A 17,546-nucleotide genomic window follows, 5' to 3' on the forward strand; every position below is an offset into this window, starting at 1 on the left:
ATACAAAAAATGAGCAAAATAATACATATCTTTGTTGATGAAGTTGTCCACATAACCTTACGCAAACCTTACTCCAACTGTAGCCGCATTACGCCTCTTCGCCAACTCCACTGCAAAGGGCATCTCTTCGGGTTGGATGGTTTGGCCACTTCAGGTACCGTGGACGCTGTAACATTGATATTTATCAGAAAAAAAGATGCGGTAAATTATTTCAATAAGAAGTTTATACATAAAATAAGCAAGTATCATAATTAAATAAACAATTATTGAACATGTGAATTAAAGTAGGTATAAACTAATATCATACGAAATCAATTAAATCATGTTATTTTAACAAATATAAGCATATGAATAAAATCAGTTTTATATTGTTTTGCACTCTGATCTCATGAGCCTTTCCTACAGGTTTATTATAAATCACCTATAGACTTATACAAATGAAGACCCCCACCCCCAATGTAAAACATTTCACTTAAAGAAATTATATTTTCCATACACGAAAATGAAAACCCATTTTCTGCTACTTGGGTTCGGTTAAAGAAATCTTGGGAAAGGATGCTGGCACCTTTTAGCATTTTCACTGTAAGATTTCTAAAACCAACAGAAAATGGGTTTTCAAATTTCATGTATTTAGTAAAAAAAGAACATTAATTCGAAGAATCATTGGCATGTTTAATAAAATAATTGATTTAATAAGAATCATTAAAAATGTTGTCCATATACTTAAACTAATTCATCATAAGGCTATGAAATATAAAGTGACCAACTTAGTGAAAACATTCTTTTAACTTAAAGATGGATTATTTTAACTTTACGATGGATAATTTAAAAAAGAAATGCTGATCCTAATAGTGCATACATAAACTTATACAAAAATTGAGCAAAATAATACATATCTTTGTTGATGAAGTTGTCCACATAACCTTACGCAAACCTGACTCCAACTGTAGCCGCATTACGCCTCTTCGCCAACTCCACTGCAAAGGGCATCTCTTCGGGTTGGATGGTTTGGCCACTTCAGGTACCGTGGACGCTGTAACATTGATATTTATCAGAAAAAATATGCGGTAAATTATTTCAATAAGAAGTTTATATATAAAATAAGCAAGTATCATAATTAAATAAACAATTATTGAACATGTGAATTAAAGTAGGTATAAACTAATATCATACGAAATCAATTAAATCATGTTATTTTAACAAATATAAGCATATGAATAAAATCAGTTTCATATTGTTTTGCACTCTCATTTCATGAGCCTTTCCTACAGGTTTATTATAAATCACGTATAGAATTATACAAATGAAGACCCCCACCCCCAATGTAAAACATTTCACTTAAAGAAATTATATTTTCCATACACGAAAATGAAAACCCATTTTTTGCTACTTGGGTTCGGTTAAAGAAATCTTGGGAAAGGAATGCTGGCACCTTTTAGCATTTTCACTGTAAGATTTCTAAAACCAACAGAAAATGCGTTTTCAAATTTCATGTATTTAGTAAAAAAGAATATTAATTCGAAGAATCATTGATATTTTTAATAAAATAATTGATTTAATAAGAACCTTTAATAATGTTGTCCATATACTTAAACTAATTCATCATAAGGCTATGAAATATAAAGTGACCAACTTAGTAAAAACATTCTTTTAACTTAAAGATGGATTATTTTAACTTTACGATGGATAATTTAAAAAAGAAATGCTGATCCTAAAAGTGCATACATAAACTTATACAAAAATTAAGCAAAATAATACATATCTTTGTTGATGAAGTTGTCCACATAACCTTACGCAAACCTGACTCCAACTGTAGCCGCATTACGCCTCTTCGCCAACTCCACTGCAAAGGGCATCTCTATGGGTTGGATGGTTTGGCCACTTCAGGTACCGTGGACGCTGTAACATGACCATTTATAAGAAAAATCGATGCAGGTAAATTATTTCAATAAGAAGTTTATACATAAAATAAGCAAGTATCATAATTAAATAAACAATTATTGAACATGTGAATTAAAGTAGGTATAAACTAATATCATACGAAATCAATTAAATCATGTTATTTTAACAAATATAAGCATATGAATAAAATCAGTTTTATATTGTTTTGCACTCTGATCTCATGAGCCTTTCCTACAGGTTTATTATAAATCACGTATAGACTTATACAAATGAAGACCCCCACCCCCAATGTAAAACATTTCACTTAAAGAAATTATATTTTCCATACACGAAAATGAAAACCCATTTTCTGCTACTTGGGTTCGGTTAAAGAGATCTTGGGAAAGGATGCTGGCACCTTTTAGCATTTTCACTGTAAGATTTCTAAAACCAACAGAAAATGCGTTTTCAAATTTCATGTATTTAGTAAAAAAGAATATTAATTCGAAGAATCATTGATATGTTTAATAAATAATTGATTTAATAAGAATCTTTAAAAATGTTGTCCATATACTTAAACTAATTCATCATAAGGCTATGAAATATAAAGTGACCAACTTAGTAAATACATTCTTTTAACTTAACTTTATGATGAATAATTTAAAAAAAAAACAATGCTGATCCTAATAGTGCATACATAAACTTATATAAAAATTGAGCAAAATAATACATATCTTTGTTCATGAAGTTGTCCACATAACCTTACGCAAACCTGACTCCAACTGTAGCCGCAATACGCCTCTTCGCCAACTCCACTGCAAAGGGCATCTCTTCCGGTTGAATGGTTGGCCACTTCAGGTACCGTGGACGCTGTAACATGACCATTTATAAGAAAAATCGATGCAGTAAATTATTTCAATAAGAAGTTTATATATATATATTAAGAAAGTATCACAATTAATAAACAATTAATAAACATGTGAGTTAAATAGTTATAAACTTATATAATTTGAAATTAATTAAACTATGTTCATGAAACAATTTTTGATATATAAACTAAATCAGTTTTATATTGTTGTGCACTCTCATTTCATGAGCCTTTCCTACCAGGTAAATTATTAACCACTTTTAGACTTATACAAATGAAGCCCCTCCAATGTAAAACATCTTATTTAAATATATTATATTTTGACATACACGAAAATGAAATAAACATATTCTGCTACTCGAGTTCGGTTAAAGAAATCTTGGGAAAGGTTAAGGGTTAGTACCGTGGAAGCTGTAACATTGAACAGATGCAGTAACTCTTTTCAATAGTTACAAATATAATTTACAATCAAATAAATGAGCTTTTTCTATTCATGTGAACATTGTGACTGGTGACACGTGCACAAAGTTGTAAGGTAATTAAGATGAGGCCAGTGTTGTTGATTAAATTTGTGTTTAGGTCTTAAAAATTAGTACATGAAGAACAACGCGAATGAATCTGAACAAGTGAGTTTGTGGATTAATTAAATATAATTAAAACGTAACTTAGTTTTTTTTCCAGAATGATATTTTACAAAACGAGGAAATAAAGGCTCCTTTATTCAACCAAAGAAATAAAATTAACACATCCAAATTACAAGTGCATTTCTTAAAACATCAATGCAAATGTACAGATCGTTATGAATGGTCAAGATACCAAAAAAGTATAAAACAATGTGCAAATTCTATGTGATTATTTTAAGCGATTTATAAACCTCATCGATGATACACTGCTCACCTGGTACAGCCCAGTCATCACCAATGAGTTGTCGCCCATAGCCACCTGGTGACCTAGCCAACTCAGCTGAAAGGGGCATCACTTCCGGTTGGATAATTGGACACTTCCGGTACCATAGACGCTGAAAGTGTTGAACCACTTATTCAATAAAAAGTTTACTAAAACAAATAGTATAATCTAAATGTTTTTCTTGATGTATTTCTTCAACAGAAAAAGCCTGTAAGACTTTATCTCCCAAAGAATTATTGATTTCATAATGAACATAAGAGTCCTTAATTCATGTTTTCCCATTTTATTGTAGTTCATAAATGATAAGCTTTTGAAATATAATCTGACCTATTAGAGAAAACAGTTTTAAACTTGACATTTCATGGGAAATGATCCTAATAGTGCAGATAGTGTCATAACTAAAATGTAAAAGAGATGATTTTGGTTTAAACTCATTCTAATACACAAGCAAGGGCAATTTAAAAATTTAAAACTTGCCTTTCGTTGGTGTTTCTATGGCAACTGCATGGGGCGAAGGTAAATACGTCGTGGGTGTGCGTCAATGAATCGTGGAGAGACGTCAGCGACTATTTGAACGATATAAAACTGATTTTAAATACTTCCGGACTGAGCACTCATATATATAGAATCGTTCGACAGAAAAATGTAGATAAAGCTGACATTCTTGTAAATATTTCGATATTTTGAGATATGGTACCCTTTGAATAATCCAATATCCTGAAAGATTTGTTTCACAACCAGCAAGTAAAAGAAAACGCAATGGAAACAGTTCCGCATAATCCAACACAATAATCCAACACAATAATGAATCTAAGCACAACCCAAAAACATACCTGGAAACAGACAAGATTTTCCTCATGGCAGCCACTATAAAAAATTCTTTTTTGTTTGCTTTCCTGCTTCAACTGACCAAGGTTAAGCTTACACAGGTATTAATATGCAAGGTTGATCACATATGACTCCGTTCACTCAAACCTAATTGTACACATGTCCAGGGGCTAGAATACATTGTTTGAATACATAATCCTTCCACAGTCTCTTTTGTTTGGATATTTAAATTTTAGAGTGGTTGCTGTCCTGGCACTGATTAGATAAATCATGTTTATATAGCGTGTCCTGGTGTGGCGAATTTAAAGTATGCATTTATTTATTTAAAACAGGTCACAATTTTTTATTGGCCAATCAGCATTTTGCCTTTGGCCGATTACGCAAAATAGATATTGATATGGCCAAGTCACAAACGTGCAGGAGCAAAAAACTTCATCACATCTGATTTAATTTATTGATTTTCACTAAGCTAGGCCAGTTTGATTTAATTCCATGTTTTCTACGTATATCACTCTAAGTGGAACAACAGCAGGGACTGAAATTCTGACTCAAAAGAATTCTGTGGACATAATTTACATTTACGTTCTGCCCTTATTTTGATGAAGACTTGTGATCTTCCTCGTCTCGAGAGGGGTCTAAGTAATAGATTTATTTCAGTAAGGAATGCACTTACATGGACATTTAAAATAAACAACATGTATAGTAAATAACATTAAACATACAGTATGAATTTTCACCACGAAATAACGAACAAACGAGTAACTGTATCTGACTTATACGATGATAAGGGAATTGCATATATTATTGAGGAAATAAATGCTTTAATGAATAAATAGAGATTCATAAATTGACAGATAGAAATATTTTCCCAAATGATAAACATTAGATTATTAGTATAGCCTTTCTAAAAACAACGTAATGGCTAGTGGGATTTCTCGAAATTCTCGTGCACGATCCGCTTTAATACAAGTGTGAGAAGACACTTTTTCAATAGCTCTGCTGTGGGTATGTATATAGTCGTATAAAATGCAGAATTCAATGATGCGTGTTACATCGATACGTTATATTTACAGACTATATTTGCAATAAAGGTAATAAATAAGTTGTAAATAGTCGAACAGTGCCAATATAACCATTTTAGTGAAGGCCATGCAAATAAAAAAGATTGACATGATAACGATAGCAAGACTTGCCTTTGGCCATTAGAGATAGAAACTACAATTTGCTATCATTTTATATTCCTAATATACATATACTAAAAAGGAAAAGAATCATCTGTCAGAACAAACTGTCTGATTCTGTTTTGATTTTTTTACGATTTATGTTACGATTTACGGTACGGTTATCTTAGGCTACCTTTATGAATACACTACGATACTGAGGATTGCAGCAAGATGCACCACACGCATACAATTTAGAAACCAAGAGTGTCCATCCTTGCTTATTTCTTTAACAAAGTTTCGGACATCGTCGTACGTGGCAACGGCGTATCCAAACGGCATTTAGCGCGTGTAGAAACGTAATGGCAAGCCTTAAAGACAGTGCCATAAATCGTCGAGATGGTCATTGTCCCAATGTCATGATTTTCGGGACGAACTTTACCAAAATCGTGAGAGTAAGAGCTATGCTAAACGAAGAACACCTTTTGATGAACTGATGACTGATAAGTACTAACAGTACAAATTATGACATTGTTTAAGTCAGTTCCATTGTTTTTTGCTTGTAAGCTGGTTGAAGGTTGCCTTTATTGGAAGCAATTTGCATCAATTCACATACGAGTTAAGTTGTAGATTAATAAATAATACTAATAATAAAACACCTCTACAGCAATTTCAAAGCGTTGAAAAGTATTGAATAATTAAATGATCGTCGAGTTAACCGTGAACCACGTTAAAATACGTCATATACTTTATCAATTTTTCCATTAAATTTAATCTTTACTGAGTGTATGTCATACTTATATGTGTATTTCCTAATTTGCGACGTTCTTGAAATGCGCTAAATTACACGTTTGGCACAGGCGACGTCATTTGGTAATTTCAGCGTTGGCAGTGAAAGGGTTTAAGGAATGAATTGCGGGGTTGATGTCATTATCGGGGTATGAACGCAATTGGGTTGGTCAATGTGTGTGGAGTCCGAAGGACTCCACGTGTAATTTGACCAACCCAATTGCGTTCATATCCCCGATGATGATATCAACACCGCAATTCATTCCTTATATTTACGCCAAAAGTTCATTATTTCATTCAAGAATTGTTTAAAAAAATACTTCATTTCATTTAAGAAAACCTTTCAGTAATCCGTTCTTACCCATTCTGTAAATAGAACGACCCGACTATAACCGGAAACGTTGTTTTCAAATGACGTCACAATAACGCGGGAAAAGATCAACCACTTGAAATCACTTTAAAACGTAAAATTAAAACACTTCTGGTACCAATATATTTAAAATATAATAAACTAACACTTTTAAAAATGTTGATCTATATTTTACGGGACCTGCAGACACAATACAACCAATAACAAGATCAATAGCTTTCATGTATATTGTTATGCAATGAATTACGATCCGAACATATCCGAAGATGTTGCGTTCATCGACTGATGAACGCAATTGCCGAAAGGCAGTTCATTTAAGGAATGGAAGTTGAGGTGTAAATATTAAGGAATAAATTGCGGGTTTGATGTTATTTTCGGGGTATGAACACAGTTGCGCTGGTCAAAGTGTGTGGAGTCCAAAGGACTCCACGCGTACATTGACCAGCCAAATTGCGTTCATATGCCCGACAATGACATCAAACCCGCAATTCATTACTTATATTGACACAAATAGTGCATTATTACATTCAAGAATTGTTAAAGAAATGCTTTATTTCATTTAAGAAAACCTTTCAGTATTACTTTCTTACCCATTCTGTAAATAGAACGACCCGACTGTAACCGGAAAAGGTTTTATCAAATGACGTCACGATAACGCGGGAAAATATCAACAACTTGTAATCACCTTTAAACGTAAAATTGAAACACTGACACAAAACAAACAATAACAAGATCAAAAACGTCCATGTATATTGTTATGCGATGCATTGCGATCCGAACATATCCGAAGATGTTGCGTTCATCGATTGATAAACGCAATTGCCGAAAGGCAGTTCATTTAGGGAATGAAAGTTAAGGTGTAAATATCAAACTTATAAGGCTAGCCTTATCCATTGACTTATTTTTTTCGCAACATCGTTGACCTCATATAAATTATTTTAAGCTAAAAAATCTCAACTGAAATCGAAAATTGCCTTTGTTTTGGAATCTATCCAAGTACAAACTTCAGTAAAGCTGTTTAATATTAGTTAGTTGTGTTTCTTTAAATAGCTGACCGTAATCGTATTAAATGGAAAACCAAAACGTCATCACGACATTTTGTGCAGGTCTTTAGAAGTTAAAATAAACCATTGTGTGTGTTCAATGAAAATACAAAGAAATGTTATAATATTTTACAGTCAAGTTTAGTACATTCAAGCATATTTTTATGACCATGTTGACTAATAAGTGTGGTAAATCAAAACCACATTTTCCATACAGTATATTATGCACTAGTCAAGTGTAACCGCGGCCCCCAGGTCCGGGGGATAAAGCGGGGAAAGCCGGGGAAATGAGCCGTGTTTTAACCTTCCCGGTGGCCCCGCAGTGCCGAGTGAATGCGGTGGTTTTGTATTCGCGACACATTTAGCGAGGAATGTGCCTTACTTAGGGTCCCTGGGGTGCGAGGGCATTTTGCGGGGATTACACCATCAGTTCGTCCCCGCAGGGCGGGAGTTTTACCCGGGCTTGGCTTCACCGAAAGTCAAAGTCCTCGCTATTCCCCGGACCTGGAGGGGCCGTGGTTACAATTGACTGGTGCATTATATTGTGAGTTATTTATATAAAGTAATCAGAATCTGAGGCACATGTTTTCAATCCTGGATTGCTTGTCTGAGGAATCTTCTAGAAAATGATTAATATTAAAGTAGACATCTGGATGAAGTACATTGTGTATAATGTACAACTACATGATTTTATTACTAATATTATTAATAAGGTGTGCATTTTTTGCGTTTATGTAGGGCTTTTGCGCACTACTTGAACTGTTAGCCGATTTAATGATAAAAAATGGTAAGACCTTTTCTTGGAATTTCACCAGAAAAACAAATCTCTGAAACAGAAACCTAGTCAGCATAAGTTGACTCAGCATTGATTAGATATCATCTTATTTTTCAAGTATTAAAGCTGCACTCTCACAGATTTGCCGTTTGTACAACTTTTTTTATTTTTTATCTTTGAAAGAGCAATTTTTTGCGTAAATATCTTCAAACAAATGATAAAAGATTGCTGACAAAAGATCAGATCGCAGATTTGCAGATTTCCGTACGAAAATGAATGTTTTATGGCGGTCTTAGAAAAATGCATAATACATTTTTTTTTAAATTTATATATAAAGATCTGCGACCTAATTTTTTTGTCAGCAGTCTTGTATCACTGGTTTCCATGGATTTTCGCAAAAATTGGTTCGTTCAAAGACAAAAATTGGAAAAGTTGTCAAAACGTTCAATCTGTGAGAGTGCAGCTTTAACGCGTTGAGGTAGACCAAACTTCAAGTGTTACATTGTGCTTCATTTTTCTTTTTTACATACTTAAGTTATACTTACACTGATTTTATTTAAATTCATGCATTCTGAGTTTGTATATTGAACACTCGCTATGTCGAAATCCTGAGAACCTCGAGATAACGAACATTCGATATAACCGAAATACCTAACATGTCTTTCCTACCCCATTTCTTTCAAAAAAATCGACATATCTGGAACCTTGAAATTAAAGAGTTCGACATAGCGACTTTCGACTGTAACTTTAAATGCATTTATTTTAAAGAGAACACTTTATGAGAAAATCCAATTAAGCTTTACCCAATTTAAAAAGATTTAGTAATTTATAAGCTACGTCTGGTTACATGACAAAATGTATATTGTCTTCAAAACTGAACGGTATACTTTTATAAATTGTCTGTTTAATTATTCCATATTCATCATAAAAAATATTCAAAATTAGTTCACCAGCTAGTAATATATTCATTTTTTATGATTTTAATAAAAACTTCTATAATTATATTTTCAAACATTGCACAACTTTTATTTTTAGAAAAGTCATAAGATAAATAAAAAATATAGCAATTACCTAAATAGCGAATAAGCTAACGCCCTAAAGTATAATGTAGAGTTTAAGGTATCATTTTAAATACATTATTTAGGCAATATTCCAATGCAAACAGTAAAACATATATACAGTCGAACCCCGTTGGCTCGAACTCGCTTGGCTCGAATTCATCGTTTGCTCGATCTTGATGTAAGGGACCGATTCCTATATACTAAATGTAAACATTCCCGCTTGGCTCGAAATTTCCGAGGCTCGAGGTTATGTAGCCGGTCCCTAGGACTTCGAGCCAACGGGGTTCTACTGTATATCACATTTCATAGTCAATGCTCATTCAAATATCAAATTGTTAAGTACAAAACTTGATAGTAATAAGTTATTTTTAAAATACAACACATCAAATAAAGCATAAGAAGAGAATAGATATAGTATAAATACTAATGTATATAACTCTATCAAGGAAGTATATTATAATGCAGTTTTTAGAATAAGATAAGGAAAATTAATATGACAGAATAAGATTTAACGTGGTTATTTATATACCTTTGCGTAGGTGAATGTTAAAAATGTAAGAAAGTTAACTTCGGTGCCAGGTGACAACATATTATTTTGCTATCTGCTTTATAATACTGATATAGAAATTTCTGAAAAATATCAAAGAAAAACCTTTTTTTGTATTTTTATTCTTAATTTCAACTGAAATCAAACCTCACATCAACTATTTTGCACCATTTCAAGGTCAAATAAAGTCTATAGCATTATATAGCTAAGAGTTTTGCACACTTTTTTTCTACTCATAACACACTTTCAAATGATAGCAATATAATACTGTCCAGTTAGCGCACTCGCTTCTCACAAAGGCGACCAGGTTTTGATTTCCGGCCTGGGCGCATGTGAGTTTGGTTAGTGGTCACCAAGACAGACAAGTGGGTTTTCTCCGAGTTTTCTCCGGGCACTCCGGTTTTCCCCACAACACAACACCACACTCTCGCACAACATCGTGTTGTCATAACTTTCTTCAGAAAAGTTGTGAAATGTATACTGTTTAAACATCCATAAATCGATAAACAGAGGGAAGTCGATATACAGATGGTAGTAGATATACAGATGGAAGTCGATATACAGATGGTAGTAGATATACAGATGGTAGTCGATATACAGATGGTAGTAGATATACAGATGGAAGTCGATATACAGATGGTAGTAGATATACAGATGGAAGTCGATATACAGATGGTAGTCGATAAACAGATGGAAGTAGATATACAGATGGTAGTAGATATACAGATGGTAGTCGATATACAGATGGTAGTAGATATACATATGGTAGTAGATATACAGATGGAAGGAGATATATAGATAGTAGTCGATATACAGATGGTAGTCGATATACAGATGGTAGTCGATATACAGATGGTAGTCGATAAACAGATGGAAGTCGATATACAGATGGAAGTCGATATACAGATGGTAGTCGATAAACAGATGGAAGTAGATATACAGATGGTAGTCGATAAACAGATGGAAGTCGATATACAGATGGTAGTCGATATACAGATGGTAGTCGATAAACAGATGGTAGTCGATATACAGATGGTAGTCGATAAACAGATGGAAGTAGATATACAGATGGTAGTCGATATACAGATGGTAGTCGATATACAGATGGTAGTCGATATACATATGGTAGTAGATATACAGATGGTAGTGGATATACAGATAGTAGTCGATATACAGATGGTAGTCGATATACAGATGGTAGTCGATATACAGATGGAAGTCGATATACAGATGGAAGTCGATATACAGATGGTAGTCGATAAACAGATGGAAGTAGATATACAGATGGTAGTCGATATACAGATGGAAGTCGATATACAGATGGAAGTCGATATACAGATGGTAGTCGATAAACAGATGGAAGTCGATATACAGATGGTAGTCGATATACAGATGGTAGTCGATAAACAGATGGAAGTCGATATACAGATGGTAGTCGATAAACAGATGGAAGTCGATATACAGATGGTAGTAGATATACAGATGGTAGTCGATATACAGATGGTAGTAGATATACATATGGTAGTAGATATACAGATGGTAGTAGATATACAGATAGTAGTCGATATACAGATGGTAGTCGATATACAGATGGTAGTCGATATACAGATGGTAGTCGATATACAGATGGAAGTCGATATACAGATGGAAGTCGATATACAGATGGTAGTCGATAAACAGATGGAAGTAGATATACAGATGGTAGTCGATAAACAGATGGAAGTAGATATACAGATGGTAGTCGATATACAGATGGTAGTCGATAAACAGATGGAAGTCGATATACAGATGGTAGTCGATAAACAGATGGAAGTCGATATACAGATGGTAGTAGATATACCGATGGTAGTCGATATACAGATGGTAGTAGATATACAGATGGTAGTCGATATACAGATGGTAGTAGATATACAGATGGTAGTCGATATACAGATGGTAGTCGATATACAGATGGAAGTCGATAAACATATGGTAGTCGATATACAGATGGAAGTCGATAAACAGATGGTAGTCGATATACAGATGGTAGTCGATAAACAGATGGTAGTCGATATACAGATGGTAGTCGATATACAGATGGTAGTCGATATACAGATGGAAGTCGATAAACAGATGGTAGTCGATATACAGATGGTAGTAGATATTCATATGGTAGTCGATTTACAGATGGTAGTCGATATACAGATGGTAGTAGATATACAGATGGTAGTCGATATACAGATGGTAGTCGATATACAGATGGAAGTCGATAAACAGATGGTAGTCGATTTACATATGGTAGTCGATATACATATGGTAGTAGATAATCAGATGGTAGTAGATATACAGATAGTAGTCGATATACAGATGGTAGGCGATATACAAATGGAAGTCGATATACAAATGGTAGTCGATATAAAGATGGGAGTCGATATACATATGGAAGTCAATATACATATATGGTAGTAGATATACTTATGCTATTAGATATACAGATGGTAGCCGATATACAGATGGTAGTCGATATACAGATGAAGTTGATATACATATGGTAGTCGATTTACATATGGTAGTCGATATACATATGGTAGTAGATTTACAGATGGTAGTAGATATACAGATGGTAGTCTATATACAGATGGTAGTCGATATACAGATGGTAGTCGATATACATACGGAAGTAGATATTCATATGGTAGTCGATTTACAGATGGTAGTAGATGTATCGATGGTAGTAGATGTATCGATGGTAGTAGATATATTGATAGTAGTAGATGTATCGATGGTAGTAGATATATTGATAGTAGTAGATGTATCGATGGTAGTAGATATATTGATAGTAGTAGATGTATCGATGGTAGTAGATATATTGATGATAGTAGTAGATGTATCGATGGTAGTAGATGTACAGATAATAGTCGATTTACAGATGGTAGTAGATATATCGATGGTAGTAGATATACAGACGGTAGTCGATATAAAGATGGGAAAACAAATACATTATACCAAGTTATACGGAATAAAGTGAAATTCTACGAACAGGAAATCTATCTTCGAACTATATGAGGATATTTAATATGCACCCGGACGCAAAAACATACAAAGAGAAAATTATAAATAGCCATGACCGTCATATCTTTTACCAATACCATGAAAAGACACAAAATTCGTCCGCAAAAAAATATAAATAGCCTTTAGCGTCATGCTTTTGCCAATACCAGTAATATATTTGAAAACGCGTAAACAATTCGTCAAATTCCTGCTAACCACAGTTTAAGAATGGAACAGATACTTTAAATATATTCATGATGACTTGTTTCTATAATTTTTACAACTGGTATTTTCTTAATGAGGCCGAAAATAAATAAATAATTGTTTCCACTCACATCTCGAAATATAATAGGTTAGGTAGGTATAACTATGTTTGTTCCTTTTTAGAACAGGGATTCTCTACCAAACCACCAAACCGACCTATACTGAAGTGTAGAAGTTTTGAAGAAAGTTTTAACTATAAAATGGTTAAATTTTGTCCACTCAAATGAATTCATTTAGTGGGATTCTAATGAAACTCCATTCGGAACACCTCGGCCATTTGCCATCGAAAATAACCTCGGATGGTTGCATGAGTAGAAGTAGTTCGAAAAAATAATAATTTTCATGTGTATTGTTTATTCTTAGTTCAAATTGATTTCCATTGAAGTCTATTATTGCAAAGATAAAATTAAGATTCCTAAGAGCAAAGTTCTTAGGTTTAACTACTAAATGGAAATAACAACGCGATCTACATTAAGCGTAGTAAAATGTAAAGAATTCTGACATTGTAAACCGTCCATATACATCCGAGGTTGTTTTCGATGGGAAATGGCCGAGGTGTTCCGTTTGTTCATTGACTTAAAAGTTGAATAAACCAACTAATCCGCTGCCTGTGTGGCCTTTTACCTATATACTTACGTGAATAGCTTGGAATTGCGCACGCACTCTTGTCAAGTCAGTCTGTATTCACATTGAAATCTTTGTTCAATGTATTTCAATAGTTGGACATAAAAGAAGGAAAATATGTTCAAGTTAATGATATCTTGGTGCTGCATTATAGGTACATATGCAATTCATTTTGTTTATATATCTTTTTTTATTATTTCAATTTATTCGAATATAGAATAGAAGTTTCGAATTCATTCAGTTAACGAATTACTAAAACTAAAATAAATTATTCAATTATTTAAAGTCTGTATACAAAAAGGACATGGACAATATATCAGCTATCATTAAAATTGGGGGAAAACATCATATTGCCGTTTTATATGCTTAGTTCTATCATTTTTGCATGTTTTTGTTGGCGTTTTTTATGTTATTGCTGCTGTTGTTGTGAAGGTTGTGGTGGTGATTAGTGTGTTGCCAAACGGCGAAACGGGCGGAAAAGGTTAAAAGAAGAATTAAATCTATTTCAACATGGAAACGCTTTCTATTGATGCATATTTACACTGGTGTTATTAAATTAGATAACGCTGAATACAGGCAGAAAAAAAATAAAGGATAAATAAATATAAGCAATAAAACTTTAAGATTTTATTAAGCCATATTTCTTACTTTATCTTTTTTTTCTAAATAAAAAATGATCAATCGGGTTTGTAATACAGAGTATTTCGTTTTAAAATAATGCATAATAGAGTTACCAAACGTCTAATTTTAAAATCTGTAAAAAATAAAGACATGGATAAAGGCAGAAAAATTAGAATTGAGTCATAATGTGATTGAATGATAATGTGATTCATATAAGGAAAAATATTTGAAAATCACTCATTTGTTGTTATTTAACGGTCTTTCCGATGTTACTTAAGGGCATCTTTAAGTCATGAAGTTTATATACATACCTGCAATGCCAACACCGCAGATACAATGAAGTATCGAGTTCTAAATGATATATATATAAAAAAAAAACTCAGGTCAGATTCAATCTTTCCTTAAAGGTGCACAATATAGGCTGATGCCAAAAGAAATGCATTATTGTGTTTAACTCATTTGACTTGATCGGACAAAACAAAAACAAAGGCAAATGATTTGTGCGCAGATTAAACAGAATTAGCGATAATTCTGCGCTTTTAACACTAGGGAATTTCTGGCCACATAACTATTTATTGAAAAGAAGACTATAAGTATCTTCCATGGCCGAGAGTGTAAGATAGGTTCATTCCGACCCGAGCGTAGGGTGTAATCGAGGTTTACCGAGTTTCCGCAAAACACCCTGCGCAAGGGGTCGGGATGAACCTATCTTACACGAGCTGCTGTGGTAGATGCTTTTTCTCCCACCTCAGTTAAACAAAATTAAGAAAAAATGTATTTTTTTTGCTGGAACTGTTTTGTGCTTAGTGAAAATAATTGCGTATAGATATGCGATAATCCGTGGTTGTCATGGATATTCGCGCAGTGATTCAGAGTATGTAAATTGTCTGATCGGTCTTTAAATAGTTCTAAGAAGAGTGAAGCATTATTTCTTGAAAGGTGCGTGAAAACTGTTTTCTGGTGACATTTGAAGCGAGAAATAATTAACTAGCGTTCTAAATATTGTCACAAGACAAGGTTTCCATGATGCGCTACAGACGACAGTCTTCAACAAGGGAGGTAATTACAATGTGGTGACCATTAAAAGAAGTTCCATACGGGCATTTTATCTTCGCCCGTGGGCAAGATAAGAATTTCTAGCATGGTTAAATTTTCGGATCTACTTATCTGAGGTGGGAAAAATGTTTTATCTGTACAAAAATCAATGTTTTTTGTTTTTGTTTTGATCATAAAAGTGAAATGAGTTAAAATAACAATGCATTAATTTGTTTTTACATCAACCACCATTATATAAATATCATATGGCAGCATGTGTGACATTGATATTGTCAACCCGAGAGCAGAATGTCACCCAAGGCGTTAGCATCAAAAATGTTGCAAATGTTTCTGATACTCAAAATATCTCTTTTTCCGCAAATGGGATTTTACCATGGTTGTAGACAATAGTGAGGTATAATAAGTTCAATTACTATGGCCTAAGATGTACAGTCGAACCCGGTTCGCTCGAACTTCCATGGATCGGCGAAAATACCTCGAACCTCGGAAAATTCGAGCCAAACGGTGATGCTTACCTTCAGTAGAAAGAAGTCGGTACTTTACAGCAAGTTTGAGTCAACGAGGAAATCGAGCCAAGCGAGTTCGAGCCAATGGGGTTCGACTGTAAATATATTTTAGTGAAATTATAATTTATTTACTCGTAAACTTAAAAACATTATCAAGGAATATGATAGGGGTTGTATTTTAGTTGTTTTTATATTGAATAGAGTTTTAGAGTTGATTTAAAATACTTAAGGCAATACGCCCATGCATACACAAGCAATAAAACAGCCGTATACATGTATGTGATGTTTCATAGTAAATGATCATCCAAACTTCAAGACATTTAAGTACAAATTTTAACAATTTTAAGTTAATAAGAAATAGTTAGATGGCATCATTATCCATTAAGAATTTACTTCATGTCATCCAACTATTACATAAATATGAATCCATAATGAATATAAATATAACTTTCTTCAATTTAGAGCCTTTAATGCGCACAATATAACTACCTGGACAATTTGAGAAGTGTATTCTACAAATTAAATGACATTTGGTCGTATATAATATTTATTACCACGGATCGCGTACTGGACTGACAAACACGTGCCTAACAACAAACACTAGACCACGGCTCGCGTTTCTAGGCTGACAAACAAATGTATTACCGCTATACCACGGATCACGACACAAGACTGACAAATACTTGTCTAGCCACTAGACCACGGATCACCACACTGGGCTGACAAACAAGTGTCTTACCACTTACATTAGACCACGGATCGCAACTCTAGACTGGCAATCAAGTGTCTAACAACTTACATTAGACCACGGATCGCGACTCTAAGCTGACAATCAAGTGTCTAACAACTTACATTAGACCACGGATCGCGACTCTAGACTAGCAATCAGGTGTCTAACAACTTACATTAGACCACGGATCGCGACTCTTAGCTGGCAATCAAGTGTCTAACAACTTACATTAGACCACGGATCGCGACTCTAAGCTGGCAATCAGGTGTCTAACAACTTACATTAGACCACGGATCGCGACTCTAAGCTGGCAATCAAGTGTCTAACAACTTACATTAGACCACGGATCGCGACTCTAAGCTGGCAATCAAGTGTCTAACAACTTACATTAGACCACGGATCGCGACTCTAAGCTGGCAATCAAGTGTCTTATCACTAGACCACGGATCGCGACTCTAGGTTGACCAACAAGTGTCTTACAACTAGA

The 17,546-nt window shown here is 33.9% G+C and overlaps 1 protein-coding gene across 1 annotated transcript in view; it reads left to right on the top strand.

Annotated features, from left to right (window-relative positions):
• Window positions 1-14,166: 14,166 nt before the first annotated feature.
• LOC128244847 (uncharacterized) overlaps window positions 14,167-17,546 on the top strand; it is a 35,908-nt gene continuing 32,528 nt past the window's right edge. The window contains exon 1 of the mRNA XM_052962950.1: window positions 14,167-14,300. Coding sequence (XP_052818910.1) covers window positions 14,264-14,300 — 37 coding nt within the window. The 5' untranslated portion in view covers window positions 14,167-14,263. The remainder of the gene's footprint in view (window positions 14,301-17,546) is intronic.

Source organism: Mya arenaria, chromosome 8 (assembly GCF_026914265.1).
Source record: "Mya arenaria isolate MELC-2E11 chromosome 8, ASM2691426v1".
Lineage (NCBI taxonomy): Eukaryota > Metazoa > Mollusca > Bivalvia > Myida > Myidae > Mya > Mya arenaria.